Here is a 17,107-nt window from a genome sequence, read left to right as displayed (position 1 = left end):
TCAAAAACTGCTGGGAACAGCTGAATCACTTTTCATGAACTACATGTGGTGTTTATCTTTTAAACTGCACACTGGCACTTCATTGATGATTTTCTTCCATTGTATGACTAACCTGCATTTTATATGGTTTGCTTTTATTACATTGTGATTAGTTTACTTCCGCAGCATGGTACGGAAAATCAAAGTACTCTTCCCTGTTCAAGCATTCGCTTCAATTTATCCTGATGTTGACACAGCAGTTAAAGTACAGTGTAGTCCAGCAGCCAATCATTTCCAAATGGGCTTTATTTGACATTTGGCAGCACTTAGGCTCTTATACACAACTACCACCGCTCCTACAGTCCTTGATTACACAAAGACTAAACACTGAAAACAGCTATTCAATCTTTTTTTTTTTTTTTTTTAGGAGGGTTTTCAAATGTCAGTAAATTTCAAAGCCTTTTCTGTGGTCCTGTAAAGCTCTATAGGTTGGCGTGTAAATCTAAACGTTGGGGTTTCATTCAAACAGGAGTCCCGGTTCTCGAACATAAACAGTATAAAATTGCTTATACCACCTATGGCAGCACAGGCCACATGGGAGGAAAGCATTAGTCAGTGGGCAGATGTTTTCCTGGTGAGGAGGAGGCATGGTTGGATATCCGTTTAGCAGATGGTTTGGTAGATTTTGGAAAAAAGAGTGGGAGTACATGAGGATTCTCCAATGCTATAGTGGTTATGATGGTTGTGTTGGGATGTGGATGTGGGATCCTTTCCCCCGTCCCTCAGTGTGACTCAGTGGTTCCCATGACAAAGCTGGCGGGAGGCACGGGTGTGAAAGCTCAGGACTCGAAAACTTCAAACAAGTCAAACTCGGTAGAAAGTTTTCTCCAATTTTTTAAAACTTAACTGCAGTCTGATATCTAACTGAGCATAAGTGTAAAAATCTTTTAAGGTGGACATTTTGTCTTCACTGATCAGTTAATAAAACCAAAAAAAAGCTCCATGTAGATCCACAGTCATCGGGCAGGAATTATTTCCTCAAAACAAACTCATAATCTCTTTGTTTGGGCACATGCTAGTCATCACACACAGTGGCAAATTTCCTCTAAGCTCCCCAGGTGCAGATCAGAGTTTGCTAATACACGCAGGTGACCGGTTTGAATAATGGGCTGCTTCGTGACAGAGCTGGGAGCCGGGATTCACTCAGCAGCACTTTTTAAACAAGAGGCGGAGGGCGGCGGTCCTGTTTCCACTCGGTTTGTGAGTCACTTTGCGCCCACGTCCACTGTATAACACCGGGGTTTCCCTTCTGGATGGAAAATAGCAGAAGCAAGAAATGCCTTCTTTTTTTTTCCCTCCTCCACCCTTTCCTGCAGAAAAAAAAAGAGGCCTCAATTCAAAGAATTAGTTCTGCTATGACTCATCAACATACCCCAAAACACTGAAAATAGTGTATAGTTGTAATAAAGCGGTGCTTGTTCGCAGGAGAAAGAGTTATCAGGACTGGCAGTGCAACCTTCACTTAATGCCTCCTGGTCTTATCTGTGAGTGAAAATCGCAAAGTAGTGTCATACAGACACAAACTACTCAAAATAGAAGTTGCAGATATTTCTTTTGGACTGATTGGAGCATTGAGCAGGTGGAGTTTTTGGCATCAAGACAAGTCAAATAGCCAAGTTTTTAAAAAAAAATAATAAAAGAAATATGGAGTTCACTTTCAAAAGGTTTCCTGTGATTGTTTCAACCTTTTCCAACATGTGCCTAGTTTTATAGTGGACCCTGCCCTTCCGCTACATCAAGTAGACCAAAACAAACACCAGAGACTTCTCAAAAGGACTGTTTGTACATCTGATTATGGATCTGGCACAGACAGCAACGGCTGGGTGATGGGTTAATGCAGAAGAAACCCACTGAGTCAACAAAACTGCAAAACTCAATCCAGTAAAATTCGTGTCGACTGACTCGACTGAGTCCACGGAGTGCTGGAATTTACCATGAAGACATCTGTAATGATTAAATCTGTTTTTTATTTTGAAGCTTGTCCTCTTTCATGCAAAAAAGAAAATATATTGCTGAGGCATTTGGTAGTACTGTGTTCTTGTGACTCATAGCTTAGCCTTTTAGCCCTTAAAAAGTAGGAATTTGCCTGTGGAGGTTTCGTTACACAGTCCAGCATTCATTTACGGCAGACAGCGTATTTAGTGAGAATTCTTGTTTGGAAAAAACAATAAAACTTTGTAAGTTCAGTGAGTCATAGACAGTTCACTCTTGTGATTTCTGTTTTGGTAGCATATAATCACAAAGCGTTTGTTTTTCTCTCCAAAACAGTGAGTTAAATGGTTTTATTTTGGCCTTCAAGTAAAAGTGGTGGTTGTTATTTGAGGTTTAAAGTGTGACTCATCTCAAGTCTGGAAGAAATCAGCGGGCAAACTGTAAAAAATAAAAAATTTTCCGCCTTTAGACCAACACCTCAATCATATTCAGTATATCCTAGAAAAAGTTATATGCTGCTGTGAAAAATGTAACTTCTGTATGTGACTTTTAGGAAGAGTTCTGCTTTGTTTGCTGGTCGTTTAATTTTGCCACCAATCCTAATATCATCCCTTTACCACCCTGGTTTAAATCTTTACTGTCCACTTAATTTGGAACCAAATCACTGACCCCTTGCACCGTCTTCTCCTTCAGATCTCAGACATTCAGGTGAACGGTCAGTCGGACGACATGACGGCCAAAGAGAAGCTGTTGCTGTGGTCTCAGAGGATGGTGGAGGGATACCAGGGCCTGCGCTGCGACAACTTCACAACCAGCTGGAGGGATGGAAAGCTCTTCAACGCCGTCATACACAAACACAGGTGAGGCACAGACACAATATATACTATTATAATGTATGCACTTTTCCACAGGGCGTCTTGGATAAAAATGGTAATTTGGCAAAGCATGGCAAGAAAGATAAGACTAAAAATTGAAAATAAGATCTGATAATGCAATAAATTTATGATGTGGGATTATGATGTGTGAAAGGTGATTAAACCCACCTATATAACAACAGTGGCACAAAAGGATAACCTAAGAGAGGATGTTATGGGGAGTTGCAACAAAGCATTTTTCAAACCACAAAGAAAAATGTTCTTGTCTGGACCTGGGATCTCATAACACCGTAGGACATGAATTTTACAAACAGTTAAAAAGGTATTTTCTGTGACTTTCTACATATTTCACGTTGCTGTGTCTTTCTTATTTATTGCAGTAGGGTCAGAGGCAGGAATTTCAAAAATTTTTACGGTTGCTCGCTTGATTCGTCAGGACAAAATGTGGATTGTTTTTTGCATCTCAAACATTGAAATAAATTACAGGCACTTGGATGGTTTATGATCAAAACCCCTTCTGGTAATACTTTATTTTAACCGCCCCATTAAGCATTTAAATTAACAACTAATAAATGGTTTATAAAAAAACTATGCTGTAGTTGTAAGGACACAACTAGAACTTTTTCCCGGAAGTATACGTAAAAGTTCATGAATGACTATATAACAGAGTTGTAATCGTATAAAATGTAATTTGTAAATTTAAAGTGAGTGAGCAAAATGATAATGAAATGATTGAATAAAGTGGGCCTTGACTTTGAAGAATATTTATTCAAAGAAGTATTTTTGAGGTCAAGAATTTCAACAGGTTCTAAACCCATCAGTGATTTCTACATGTGTACAAACAGTTAATAGATTTTTTATAACACACTTCAATGATTTGTACATTGAATATAATCACAGTGCTGTTATACTGCGTCATCAGTCATTCATTAACTGTTTATACACCAGTTACGGATGTAATAATTGTTGATAGATACGTGAATAAAAACTCCTTATACAATATATTTTTCAGTTACACCATGTGAATGTGATAAACAACTTATTAAGTGTTTTCAAATGCCGATTAGGGGAAGTTAAAGTGTTACCATCCTTCTTTTGAAGATCAAACTGTACATTGCAGACATGAAGGAGGATCTGAAAAAAGCAGCTTTATTCATGTTGGTTGCAATGGTTTATAATGGTGCCAGGTTTTCACTGCAGGAAAATGGAATCAAAGTGTCTATAGAAGCCTCCTTTTTCACTCTCCATCTGTATGCTCAATTTTGTTCAACAGTGCTGTGGCATCAAAATAGACAAAGACAGTAGTGGCTAATTTAGCCATATTTGGGTAGCAGTGTGACTGTTTGGACCATGTTGATGCATACAATATGGCAGCAGCGTTTTCGAAATGTTTCTGTAGAGGCTTCGGTTCTTTTTTTTTCTCTGCTTGTAACCATAAGAACTGACACGGATCCAGGCTGACCACTGCCGCCGTTCACCTCGTAAAGGAAACTCCAGACTTCAACAGCCAGCTTTCGAGCGCACAGGAGGCGAGCGTTTCCTACCCAGGCCATGTTTTTTGGGTGGAGTGTCACTTTAAGTCTTTGCGTTTGCACAGAAAAATAAAAGCCCCGCAGGATCGCTCATAACACGACGGAAAAATAACATGAAGAACTGGCATAATTCGGCGTGAAAAGAGCGAATGTTTTCTTTGACGACGTGGGTGTATCACACTACTTTGAGAAAAAGTCGCCCTGGAGGCATGCGTACTGGAGGCTCGGCAGGTTGTAGCAAAACACAGGTACGCTAACCACTCTGCCATAGATTCTTTCTCATTGGAGGGAGAGCGGGACTGCAGAGAGGACTCGCAGTGATTTGGTCATTCAGACATTTGGCTGAAAACAGACATTAGGAAGAGGACTTTAATACAAGCAGGAATTACTGGCGGATCCAAGCAAGGACGAAATCATTCTTAATAATGCCGTAGCTTCATTTTTTTTTCTTTTTTCTTTTTAATAACTTAAGTGTGTGCAAAATAAAAGCTCGGAAAGCTTTAGTGCCTTTAACCTGACCATTACTACGATGTTGAACCTGAGGCGGAAGTTCCACACAAAGAGGCGTCTGAACAGTGCCTCCAGCAGCACAGCGGGCTCCGTCAGCGACCTGGAGGACAAGGTGGTCATGCTTTGTGAGGACGTCCCTGCCGAAAAGTCCTTTGATGCGAGCCAGGACTCCCAGAGCCCCGGGGCCCGCCCCAGTCGAGGGTCCCACAGCCAGGAGCACGAATCGGGATCAGAGCCTCACATCATCCACCTGAGCAGGGACAGATTGTCCTACAGACAGGCCTGCTATGTGGAGAGAGAACCAGCCCGGCCACACAAAGAATACTACATCCAGAGTGTGGTGCAAGTGTATGAATACTTGGAAAAGCTTTCTTAACTGTGCTGAATTTTCTATACAGTCTGTGTCCGCAGTGTAATGGTTGTCTTTGGTATTAATGGGCACTAGATGCCCTTTTATCCCACAGGAGTTATGAAATGCTCTGTGCTTGTGCCTACATGTTACTAGATACAGTTATCTTTCTGGCAAAGTGCACTCAAAGGCATCGTGTCTGTCTTGTTTGTGTATAAAAAAGAGGGGAATATTAAGTTTCTCTGGTGGTGAGGACTCTTGTTTTTGCTTGCCCTTTCTGGTATCAGGAAAGACATGCTCTCGTGATCAACCTGCCTCCAGCAACATAAAACATGCAATATGTAACATAACATTTTCTACCTGCCAGCAGTCAATGTGGAATTATATGGCAGGTAAAAAAACAAAACCAAGAACACTCCAGATTTTGGGGCTAATTTCAATCTACGGTAGTAACCGTGTAATGACCCACTTCCAGTCACTGTTCTCTCCGGCTGGTTTCCGTCCGCAGGCCCACTCTGATTGACATGAGCCAAGTGTTCCGACAGAGCAACCAGGAGAATCTGGAGCAGGCCTTCAGCGTGGCAGAGAGAGACCTGGGCGTCACCAGACTGCTGGACCCTGAGGGTGAGAGGAGACATCTTTAGGGACCATTTGAGCATGTGTTTGTTCACACAAAGGAGCCACTCAGAAAAACCTTTCTTATAGTATTGGCACGCTGATAAGCGCGGTTGGAGTTAAGGGTGAAAGCATTCAGGTATAGCTCTTTGATGGAGAAAAGTGTTTTTGTTTTGTTTTTTCAATTTCAGCACACAAGTCAACATTTTAGCAAACCAATGGTTATTTCAGTTTGATATCTATCTGCAGCAAAACATCAGCCAATACATCAGTGTTGCGATTTCCAGATAGCACTGACGCAAGTAACATCATTTTTCAAAATTCGTTTTCTCCCTCTACAGATGTGGATGTGCCCCATCCAGATGAGAAATCCATCATCACGTATGTCTCCTCTCTGTATGACGTCATGCCCAGGGTACCAGATGTTCAGGATGGCGTCAAAGCCAATGTGAGTCCTCTCCCACGTCACCAAACCATCTTTCCCCTAAATCACTGTCCGGCTCTTTTGCAGCAGGGACAAGACATGGGATGATAACTTAGATCTGCAGTAGCAAACTGTAAAAAAACAATACATGCAATTTGATCAACTGGATATTTACAGTGGCAACAGTGACTGCCAGTGTAAAACAAAGCTCCAAGATCATCAGAGCCGTGAGGAGTAGTATTTCTGTCAGCATTTTCATTATAACCATAAAGCAAGATTGACGTCCTAAGAGATTTTCTAGCTTTATGTAGAAGTTTTACGATTCAACTTATAAATCTCTTTTCATAGAACGCGTAGAAATGGTGAGTCTGTCTTTAACCGAATTCCGAAGCATCAGTAGTTTTGGAAATTCGGTGCAGTGATAATGTTCCTTTGTGTCTCTCAGTTCACACAGTAATAGTTCTTCCTCCAGGTATTAAACTTGAAGATCTGTCTGTGTCTGTGCTTCAGGAGCTGGAGCTGCGTTGGCAGGAGTATTACGAGCTAGTCTCCGTGCTGCTGCAGTGGATCAGACACCACATCCTCGTCTTCGAGGAGAGGAAGTTCCCCAACAGCTACGAGGAGATTGAAGTGAGTGGGTCTTGGCCTTAACTGTTACAAAAAAAAAAAAGAGAGTGTTTCGATTTAACATAACAGCAGAATAACGATGATGATGGAGCTGAGGATGAACTAACCCTTTTCTCATCTGCAGGTTCTTTGGCGTCAGTTTCTGAAGTTCAAGGAAACAGAACTCCCCGCAAAGGAGGCTGACAAGAACCGCTCCAAACACATCTTCAAGTCTTTTGAGGTGAGTTCTCTCGTCATAGCTCTAATAAATCTGCACTCTGTCAGTACACACAGGATGTTTTGAAAGATTGTTTCTACTCCACAACCACATTTTACATTTGTGCCAAGAATCCTTAAAGCTAAATCAATTTAAAATGCGTGTGTACTAATATAACCGAGACCAATTCCAGTACACCGATAGTTAGCCTTTAACACCCAGCGCTCTGCTCACAGGACCCTAGCACGATGTAGCACCTTCACGACTGTTAACACTGTGAAAAGTTCCTCTTTGGATTTGAACATTCAGTGTATATATGTATCAGTGCATGAGGTTTCTTGTCTTTCCCGTGACTGTGGTCATTTTCAGGAAGAGTGCCTTGTCCTAAGAATAATCCAGGTACACTGGAAGGCAGAATTTACACCTGAAACCTCTAACATATGATGTCTTCCTGCCTTCAAAGCCGTCTAGCAGTCCAAAAATTGAACAAATCCCTAAAAACCTTTATGTCCCAATTCACCACAAGGGTCCAACATTTAAAAAATAGTCTAGTATCTTTAATTTTAGGTTGACCAGCCCCAAATTTTTACATGGGTGTTAAATGGTGAGAGTGATTCTGCTGATGTAGCCAGCATTTGAGAGAACTGAAGCACAATTGACTAGCCACAACTAACGGTATGTGGTTGTAATTTTTGCAGGGTGCAGTCCAGGCAGGTCATGTCAAAGTGCCGCCAGGTTACCATCCCTTTGATGTGGAGAAGGAATGGGGTCGCCTGCACGTGGCCATACTGGAGAGAGAGCGTCTCCTCAGGACAGAATTTGAGAGGTAAGTGGGCCACGAACTGAACCTCATCACATGCTCCCTGTTGCCAAACTCCACATCTTTACGACTGGGAAAAAAAAAACGAAAGGCATTGAGAAACTATTACTGTGTGAGGATGACTCATTTCCCAATGACAAAGTCCACTTTGGTGATGAATTATAACTGGGTTGGCTTTTTGGAGGGTGGGAAGTAAAAAGTCACATTAGGGCAAACACATGACAACGGCGCCATCGCCATGGCAGCAGTCCGACGATAACATGGTCAATTGATAGTCGCTTATGAACTTGTTTTTAAATCACAAGGTTGGCAGGGCGTAGTCGTTTGGTTTTGGTTCTTAGAAAACTTGAGAGACTGTTGAGGAGAGATTTAAAAAATATCATCTCTACTCCAGTGAACAGTCAGAGCTCCATCATGGCTTTCATGCATTGGGGATACGAGTTAAAGTATTTATTCCGCCAGAGGATGGAGTGAGTGCTTTAGTTTTTTCACTTGACTTTTTAATCGACTAGTTCAGTTTTACTCATTTGTAAAGTAAGATGGGCTTTCCTTTAGTTAATCACATCAGAGCGACAAAGCAAAAAAAGTACCCTGGAGGATAATTTGACTGTCAGGTACTTTACCTCGCTTAAAGTGATTTTTGACCTCTGACCTCCCCCCTCCACTCCCCCTCTCCCACCGCTGCAGGCTGGAGCGACTTCAGAGGATCGTCAGCAAGGTCCAGATGGAGTCGGGGGTGTGTGAGGAGCAGCTCAACCAGGTGGAAACTCTGCTGCAGACGGTGAGACACAAACTTTGGTGGCAGAACTAGTAACTATCGTTTTACCAAAGGTCATTGCAGAATCCACTGCGGCCGCAGGCGGTGTTGTAATTTCTTTGTCTCCGTGTTGCAGGATGTGAGGATGCTGAGCTCAGGGAAACCTGCTCAGCACACAGCAGAGGTGGAGGCTGATCTGGAAAAAGCAGAAGGAATGATTCGCCTGCTCTTCAATGATGTTCAGCTGCTCAAAGACGGACGCCACCTTCAGGCTGAGCAGATGTATCGCAGGTGCAAAACAAACAAATGAATCAAACTGCAACACTTGAGACGACTAACCTTTGATATTAGGGTTGCAGCAAATGATTATTTTTCATTATCAGTTGATCTACTAATCTATATTTTTATTTATTTGATTACTTGTTAATTCAGTAATTTGCAAAAAGTAGTGACATTTGTAGAGCCAAGGTTAAATTTGCAAATTGCTCGTTTTGTCCAATCAACAGACATTAAGTGGTAAATATGCAAATCCTAAAATCTCCGAAGTTGGAACTACTGAATGTTTGGCACTTGCTTTATAAAGAGAGAAAAAAGAACACATATTAAACAAATGTTGTTAATAAAATGGTCAAACATTTCAGCACTAACTGACAGCCTTTATTCGTTTACTGATTCTGGCTGTAGAGTGTATCGTCTCCACGAGCGGCTGGTGAACCTCCGCAGTGAGTACAACCTGCGCCTCAAGTCAGGTGTGACCACCGCGCAGATCCCCATGACTCAGATCCACACCTCCCAGGTCCTGAGGCAGGCCCCCATGAGGGTGCGGCCCGAGCTGGATGAAGTCACCCTGCGCTACATCCAAGATCTGCTGGGCTGGGTGGATGAGAACCAGCGCCGCGTGGACGAAGGAGAGTGGGGATCCGACCTGCCCACCGTGGAGTCGCAGCTGGGCAGCCACCGCGGCCTGCACCAGTCTGTGGAGGAGTTCCGCTCCAAGATTGAGAGGGCAAAGGCTGATCAGGTACAGACACCATTAGGAAATATTTTTTGTAGAAGCCGGGGGACATTTTATTCCTGATTTATTACTTCTGCGTCACCACCCACATCTCAGAGTTGTTCAGCGCTTTGTGAAGATGACTGAATATATATGAATGAATATGAAGTGAAACAAAACACAGTTCAACTCTTCGTATCAAGCTAGTAGTATGGATGTTGTTCAATAATGTTTAAGAACAGAATCATGATTATTTTAAGGACTGATATGAGCAAGGGGAAACCATTCAGTGCTTGTCTTTGCTTTGGAAATTGTCTCTTTTAATGTGTTTTAAATGTATTTTGAAACACCTAAAACGTTTTTTGTTTATGGTTTTTTTTTTTTTTTTTTTGTAGTTTTTGCCCTTTTCTCCTCCCCCCTTTCCTTATTTCTTCCTGTAGTGTAAAATGTCTGCATTTGCCTGTGTAACATACCATAACTGAGCCACTATTTTGGCCAAGATTCTCAAAAGAAATCTAGGTCAAAAGAGATTACTCATGTTTTTTTAACTAGAATTTTTTTATTGATCACTTATATTTTTATTTCTATAGTATTGCTTAGTTGACCTACGATCTTGCCTTTCTTCTGCTCCAGAGTCAGGTCTCGCCTGCCAGTAAAGATGCCTACCGAGACTATCTGGGAAAACTGGAGCTACAGTATGGCAAGCTCTTGGTAAGTTACAACAGAATCTAAAATGAAGAGAAACACACACATCAAAAAATTTAAGTTACTCATAATACTAAGGAAATTACTCCTCTTCTTAAGCAGTCACACTGAACACATTTCAGTTCTTGCCCAAGGCAGCCGTTGAAAGTTATATGGCTAACGCAACATTTCACTGCTGAGTAAAGACGTTTGTTTTGTAAATGAACTAATAACAGAGACAGAGCAGTTGCATCACTAGTCTTTCAGCAGCCTCACGGAGAAGGTGGAGAATATCTCTAGCTGCCAAAGAGTGGATGGTGCCACCTTAAAGCCCTCTGCTCCCTTCCAGTCTCCGTCTGAACCGGTCTCTCCAGTCCCTCAAAATGTACCGTAACGCGTGTCCCCTGTATCACCGCAGAACGCCTCTAAGGCCCGTCTGCGCTACCTGGACCAGCTTCACGCCTTCGTCACTGCAGCAACCAAAGAGCTGATGTGGCTGAATGACAAAGAGGAGGAGGAGGTCAACTACGACTGGAGTGAACGAAACACCAACATGGCAGCCAAGAAAGAAAACTACTCGGTAGAGTGACAGTGTGACGTTCTAACAAGTTTTACACACAGCGCTCTCTAGTGATAACGACGGTGATATGATTCTGCTTTATGCTCTGGGGATAACAACTGAATGTTGTTGTTGTGGGCAGGGTTTGATGAGAGATTTGGAGCTCAGGGAGAAGAAGGTGAACAGTGTCCAGACCACAGGAGACAAACTGCTGAGAGACGGACACCCTGCCAGGACGACTGTAGAGGTAGAACTCATTGCACTGCCACATTCCACATACACTACATTACATTTTAGAAATCTCAATTCAAACAAATGTGACTGTATTATTTTAAGAGTACCTTATTTGTCCTTCTCATCGATACTCCGTTTCCCCCTCTACCCTCCCTCCTCAGGCCTTTACTTCAGCTCTGCAGACTCAGTGGAGCTGGATCCTCCAGCTGTGCTGCTGCATCGAAACCCACCTGAAAGAAAATACTGCCTACTTCCAGGTATGATTACTGACTTACATTGCAAGACTTCATTACCTAAAAACTGGCTGTGCCCACGTTACCGTGGGTATCCCTAAGGACTAAACTTAATCAAAGGAAACAATTTCTGTTCTGCGCTCACCTGTCCATCAGGAAATCTGTCGCCCTTTTTGTTTGTCTTACTGTTGCTGCCTGTGTAGGGCAAGCTCCGAACTTTTGAACCACACCGCAACTTTATTTCTCCACTTTTTTCCTCGTTTAGTTTTTCTCTGACGTGAAGGAGGCAGAGGAGAGGATCAAAAAGATGCAAGACACGATGAAGAGGAAGTACACGTGCGACCGCTCCATCACAGTCACGCGGCTGGAGGACCTGCTGCAGGACGCGGCTGTAAGTTTATTCATTGCCGTGTTGTTTACTTTAAACACATCGAGATATTGTTAATATGTACAGTGTCACTGAAGAGCACATCCTATTTTGTGTACTGGCAAATGGCATAACTGCTGATTCAAAGCTTCATGAGACACTACAGTACATGTGGTGAGGAGAGATAACAGAATTCCTGGGAACTCCATCTCAGATTTATCTTTCTGGTAAAGGTGGAGATGGTGAAAAAAATCATGGCAGGAAATTGTCATTTCTCAAAAATATATCTACAGATTGTAAACGCTTTCTTAGAGCAACTTCACAGTAACTATTGAGACCATTTTTTAGCATTCATTTTAATATGCTCCACTTCATATGTTGTTCTGTTCTTAACAGGATGAGAAAGAGCAACTGACTGAGTTCAAGACTCACCTGGAAGGCCTGAAGCTGAGAGCCAAGACCATCGTCCAGCTGAAACCACGTAACCCTACTACCCCATTAAAGGGCAAACTGCCCATCCAGGCTGTTTGTGACTTCAAACAGATGGAAGTAAGCATGAGACATTTTTCTCCCCCCGTGTTTTTCATATTTGTAAGGATAATTTTTATTGAATTTCAAAGAGTGTACTAGCTGTGTCCATCTTTTGCTTAACTTCTAATAATGAAAAGACATACACAAATTTCCTTTAATTATGAACACAGATAAATTACAGGAAAATGCAGTATGAGGTTTAGTCCATTGAGCATCCATTTCTATGTTCATCTTCCTCCAGATCACAGTCCACAGAGGAGATGAATGTGCTCTGATGAACAACTCGGAGCCTTACAAGTGGAGGGTGCTGAACAATAAAGGCAGCGAGGCATCTGTACCGTCTATCTGCTTCCTGATTCCCCCCAACAACAAGGACGCTGTGAACAGTGTTGCCGGGTGAGCTCGGAGTCCCCCTCGGGGTGTCTTGGGTCAGTCAGAGACCAAACTCACGTGCACGCAGAGCAGAAAGTGCTAACCTCCACTCTACCTTCCTCAGACTGGATGGAAACCTCCAGAGGCTGCAGACGATGTGGCAGACGATGTTCATGGACATGAAGAGCCTGTTGTCCTGGCAGTACCTGATGAGAGACATCCACATCATCAAAACCTGGAACATCACCATGGTAACAACACAGGACATGCTGTATTAGAGAAAAGCTAATAGACTAACAGTGTCTTTAAGTTTTTGTAAAAATCGCTAAAGTACAGCAGCAGGTTTTATAAAACATGGATGGATGCTGTTACTAATGACAGGAGGGAAATATTTCTCAAGAACTAAATGAAAGCCAGCAGCCTGTTGTACCAGTTTAGCTGGGTTCACATGAAGGCTAGTGTAGTTGTTTCACCGCACGGGGCCACTGCTGCTGTCTGTATTTGTTACATCTAATTAGATTTATGTGTGCCTAGTAAGTATAGTGGATAAAGATTATGCATGTTCTGATGAGTGATCGTTAATTGTATTTGGTTTATTCTCTTCTCTTGCTGTTGAATAAATTGACCAAGGCTTTTTTTTTTTTTTTAAAGGGCAAAATAATTTTTGATCGTGGCTGATTATTCACTACAGAGGGAGGAAATGTTTTTCTTAAGACATGCTTTACCCTACTAGTTAACATACTGTGTATCAATTATCTATAAACGCACAGCTTTGTGTTGAACGACTGTTTTTTTTTTTTTACAAGGTTTAATATCCATCTTCCTTCCTCTGCCCCCCTGCAGTTTAAGACCCTGAGGGTGGAGGAGTACCGCCTGGCTTTGAGAAATCTGGAGCAGCACTACCAGGACTTCCTGAGGGACAGCCAGGACTCCCGGATGTTCGGGGTGGAGGACCGCATGCAAATGGAGTCCAACTACAGCAAAGCCAACCAACACTACAACACAATGGTCAGCTCTGCAGAGCAAGGTGTGTGTACCGTTTGGTTGTTATGTTTCCTATACCACTGTGGATTCTTTTATCATCACCCAAACATGGTAAGAAAGGGTCTGAAAGGGATTATAAGACACATTTATTTTATTTTAAGTTTACGTTGGACCAAACGTTTTCTCATTGAATCATTTCTCAGGCATTTGTGTTGACATTCAGTCATGGTCATTTGTGTGTGAGTTGACTGTTGGATTCACATTGCAGGCTATGTGCCACCCAGGGCAGGTAAGGCGCTTCAGTTACAGCGGCAGATGTGTAACAGGAGCTTTTGATTGGCTGACCGTGTGTGCACCGAGGGCTGTTGTGCTGTCACGTTTTCGTTTCATTCATTAACTCAATCAGCTTCTTCATCCTGACTGATTTTGATGTTCCTCCTAACTTCACTCATTGTTGCATTCTCGTCTCTGTGCATGGGTTTCGTGGCAGCTGATCTCCAGTCTCTGTCAGTGAATGATTGAATCACTTAACTGATAAAAAAAAATACCCACCGTAACAGATAATCAACATGTGACCAATCAAGCATGAAGAAGTTATTTTGTTGTATAAAATGTTACATAGACACATTCACAGACAGTAATTGTACCAAGGCCCCTGTAGTTTATTAAGATTATTTCTTCCATTATTATTATTTAGAGTATGTTAGAGAAATTACATTTTTTTTAAATTTCAGTCAGAAAAAGTGCAGCAAAATACAAATGATTCTGTAAAGCGTCACTATTAAATAAGATCCTGTAACTAATACTTTATCTTTTAGGATTATTCCATGTTTTTGTGCAGTCGTTCGATTGCTTGATTTAACAAACTATTTCCCACATGCAATGCAAAACCTGCCTTGAACTAATAAACAGCTTATGTATACAGAATCTGTGCTCTTTGCTAACAGATAATGTATATACATTTATTCTGATTCAACCAGGAGAGCAAGATGAGTCAGTGTGCAAGACTTACCTGACAAAGATCAAGGACCTTCGCCTGCGGCTGGAGGGATGCGAGAATCGAACAGTGACACGCCTGCGCCAGCCTGTGGACAAGGAGCCAGTAAAGGCTTGCGCCCTGAAGACTGCAGAGCAAATGGTAACCTGGGATATTAACACATACACACAAAATCAGGTGCAGAAGGAAAACGGAGTAATCTAAATGAATGAAACACTCCTCCTAACATGCAACAGGATGTTTGTTGAGGTTGCAATGCTAACGTTCTTCATGAAAATTTTGAAGTTGTACCACGCTGTTAAACTCAGTAGTTAATATGTTACATGCCCCATTAAGACGATTTGATTTTAATGCTGACTGGATGATAATACACAGTAATTCCTCTCATTTGCTGAAATACTAGTGGGACTAAATAATCTGTTCACTAAATAATATTCCTTATTCTTGACGGCAGAAAGTCCAGTCCGAATTGGAGGGCTTGAAGAAAGACTTGAACTCTATTGCTGAGAAAACAGAGGAGGTTCTGGCGTCTCCTCAGCAGTCCAGCTCTGCCCCGATACTGCGCTCCGAACTGGACGTCACACTGAAGAAGATGGACCACGTCTACGGCCTCTCCTCTGTCTACCTGGACAGGTGAGGCTCTGTGACTCTCTGAGTGCTTCCTGACGAATTCACAGCTGTAAATTGTGCTTTTTTTTACAAACGTGAACCTCTTGATTTCAGGCTGAAGACCATTGATGTTGTGATCAGAAACACTAACGATGCAGAGGACACACTGAAGAAATATGAGACTCGTCTGCGTGATGTCAGCAACGTGCCAGCTGAGGAGAAGGAGGTGGAGGACCATCGCCGTCAGCTGAAGGTATCTACTCTTTTTGGAAAGACAACATTTCCTTCATATCCACATATATCATTGTACACATTTTATATTTGCCGTGAATGAACCTGTGACGTGCTTGCTCCCACACTGGTCTGCGATGTTTTGATATTGAGGTGAAGACTTTGTTCTTTTGTCTGACAGTCAATGCGTGCTGAAGCCGAGGCCGACCAGGCGGTATTCGACCGCCTGCAGGAAGAGCTGAAAAGGGCAACGGCGATCAACGACAAGATGACGAGGATCCACAGCGAGCGCGACGCTGAACTGGAGCATTACCGTCAGCTGGTCCGCAGCCTCCTGGAGCGCTGGCAGGCTGTGTTTGCGCAGATGGAGGTCAGACTGCGGGAGCTCGACCTCCTTGGGCGCCACATGAATTCCTACCAGGAAAGCTACGAGTGGCTCATCCGCTGGCTTGGAGAGGCGAGACAGAGGCAGGAAAAGATTCAAGCTGTGCCCATCGGTGACAGCAAGGCTCTCAAGGAGCAGCTGGCAGAGGAGAAGGTATTGTGAGAGAAAAGAATAGGCTGTGTAGGGTAAAGGGAAGAAGAGTCATAAAGCCCTCTGGTGGTCACACTTATAGCACAGATTTAGGAAGAATGCACTGAATCCTCTTCCTTTACTTTAATTCCTCACCAGCTTTTATGAATTTGAATTAATGTTTCTATAATAATGAAAACAAGACTTGCAGCTGTGGCTTTTTCCTTTTTGTTAGAAAAAAATAATTGAACTACACTGAAAAAGACACTATGATACGAACAGTGAAATATTGTCTGTTTTAATGTTTTCATTTATAATTACAGAAACTCCTGGAAGAGATCGAGAAAAACAAGGACAGGATTGAAAATTGCCAGAAAAATGCAAAAGCTTACATTGATTCTGTTAAGGTCTGTACCGATATTTTCAGCTGTACACCTAAAGGAAGTTTATTTTCTGGCTTGACTATAATTTTTTTTCGTCCTTTTTAGGATTATGAGTTCCAGATTTTGACTTACAAAGCCCTCCAAGATCCAATAGCCTCTCCTCTAAAGAAACCCAAAATGGAGTGTGCATCTGATAACATCATCCAAGAGGTAGGTTTTACAGGCAGAACTGCAGCCGTGTCAGTGGTGATGCCCATTGTCATCTGCCCTTGTGAAGAGAAAAAAAAAACAAACAAACAAACAAAAAAACCCATCAGTGATCACATTCAGTTTAGGTGCTGGAGTTCAGTGACCGACTGTGACCCTTTTGTCATTAACTGTAGTAACACGTATATTTTAAAGAATGCTAGAAATGGACAGAAAAAGTATGTTTTAAGGTTAGTTGTCAACTGGACATTCTGTTAACTACTCTGTACCGCTGCATTTCTTTCAGTATGTCACCCTGAGAACCCGTTACAGTGAGCTGATGACTCTCACCAGCCAGTACATTAAATTCATCATGGAAACACAGCGCCGCCTGGAGGATGATGAGGTAAACACACACTATCTGATGAGGCACAGCAGCAGGCGTCCGCTGAGAATCTGAAGTCTCGCTAACGCAAACAATGCCGCCCCTGCCTGTTAACTGATCGACGTATGGGAAATCAGTTGTCATTAAATACTAACAAAAAGGTGGCAC

The 17,107-nt window shown here is 42.4% G+C and overlaps 1 protein-coding gene and 1 long non-coding RNA gene across 12 annotated transcripts in view; one reads left to right on the top strand and one right to left on the bottom strand.

Annotated features, from left to right (window-relative positions):
* The window catches only part of pleca (plectin a), a 111,212-nt gene that overhangs the window by 79,760 nt on the left and 14,345 nt on the right, over positions 1-17,107 (top strand). For 7 of the 11 annotated variants that reach the window (XM_040122433.1, XM_040122438.1, XM_040122443.1 and 4 more), the window contains 26 exons: positions 2,665-2,831; positions 5,746-5,861; positions 6,194-6,300; positions 6,787-6,906; positions 7,028-7,123; positions 7,798-7,925; positions 8,607-8,700; positions 8,813-8,967; positions 9,361-9,697; positions 10,304-10,381; positions 10,773-10,934; positions 11,056-11,160; positions 11,309-11,404; positions 11,646-11,771; positions 12,144-12,296; positions 12,520-12,674; positions 12,775-12,901; positions 13,494-13,677; positions 13,903-13,923; positions 14,615-14,772; positions 15,086-15,264; positions 15,355-15,493; positions 15,653-16,009; positions 16,309-16,392; positions 16,474-16,578; positions 16,862-16,960. In XM_040122433.1, the coding sequence (XP_039978367.1) occupies positions 2,665-2,831; positions 5,746-5,861; positions 6,194-6,300; positions 6,787-6,906; positions 7,028-7,123; positions 7,798-7,925; positions 8,607-8,700; positions 8,813-8,967; positions 9,361-9,697; positions 10,304-10,381; positions 10,773-10,934; positions 11,056-11,160; positions 11,309-11,404; positions 11,646-11,771; positions 12,144-12,296; positions 12,520-12,674; positions 12,775-12,901; positions 13,494-13,677; positions 13,903-13,923; positions 14,615-14,772; positions 15,086-15,264; positions 15,355-15,493; positions 15,653-16,009; positions 16,309-16,392; positions 16,474-16,578; positions 16,862-16,960 (3,648 nt within the window). The remainder of the gene's footprint in view (positions 1-2,664; positions 2,832-5,745; positions 5,862-6,193; positions 6,301-6,786; positions 6,907-7,027; positions 7,124-7,797; positions 7,926-8,606; positions 8,701-8,812; positions 8,968-9,360; positions 9,698-10,303; positions 10,382-10,772; positions 10,935-11,055; positions 11,161-11,308; positions 11,405-11,645; positions 11,772-12,143; positions 12,297-12,519; positions 12,675-12,774; positions 12,902-13,493; positions 13,678-13,902; positions 13,924-14,614; positions 14,773-15,085; positions 15,265-15,354; positions 15,494-15,652; positions 16,010-16,308; positions 16,393-16,473; positions 16,579-16,861; positions 16,961-17,107) is intronic. The other 4 variants (XM_040122434.1, XM_040122439.1, XM_040122442.1 and 1 more) reach the window with 1 other exon arrangement.
* Positions 12,668-15,715, bottom strand: LOC120786791. The gene is made up of 3 exons (XR_005706762.1): positions 15,577-15,715; positions 14,647-14,777; positions 12,668-12,856 (listed from the first exon to the last, which is right to left on the bottom strand). It is a non-coding gene; the product is annotated as an uncharacterized LOC120786791 (long non-coding RNA).

The sequence above is a fragment of the Xiphias gladius genome, chromosome 24, assembly GCF_016859285.1.
Source record: "Xiphias gladius isolate SHS-SW01 ecotype Sanya breed wild chromosome 24, ASM1685928v1, whole genome shotgun sequence".
Classification (NCBI taxonomy): domain Eukaryota; kingdom Metazoa; phylum Chordata; class Actinopteri; order Istiophoriformes; family Xiphiidae; genus Xiphias; species Xiphias gladius.
This window is presented reverse-complemented; position numbering and strand designations above follow the sequence as displayed.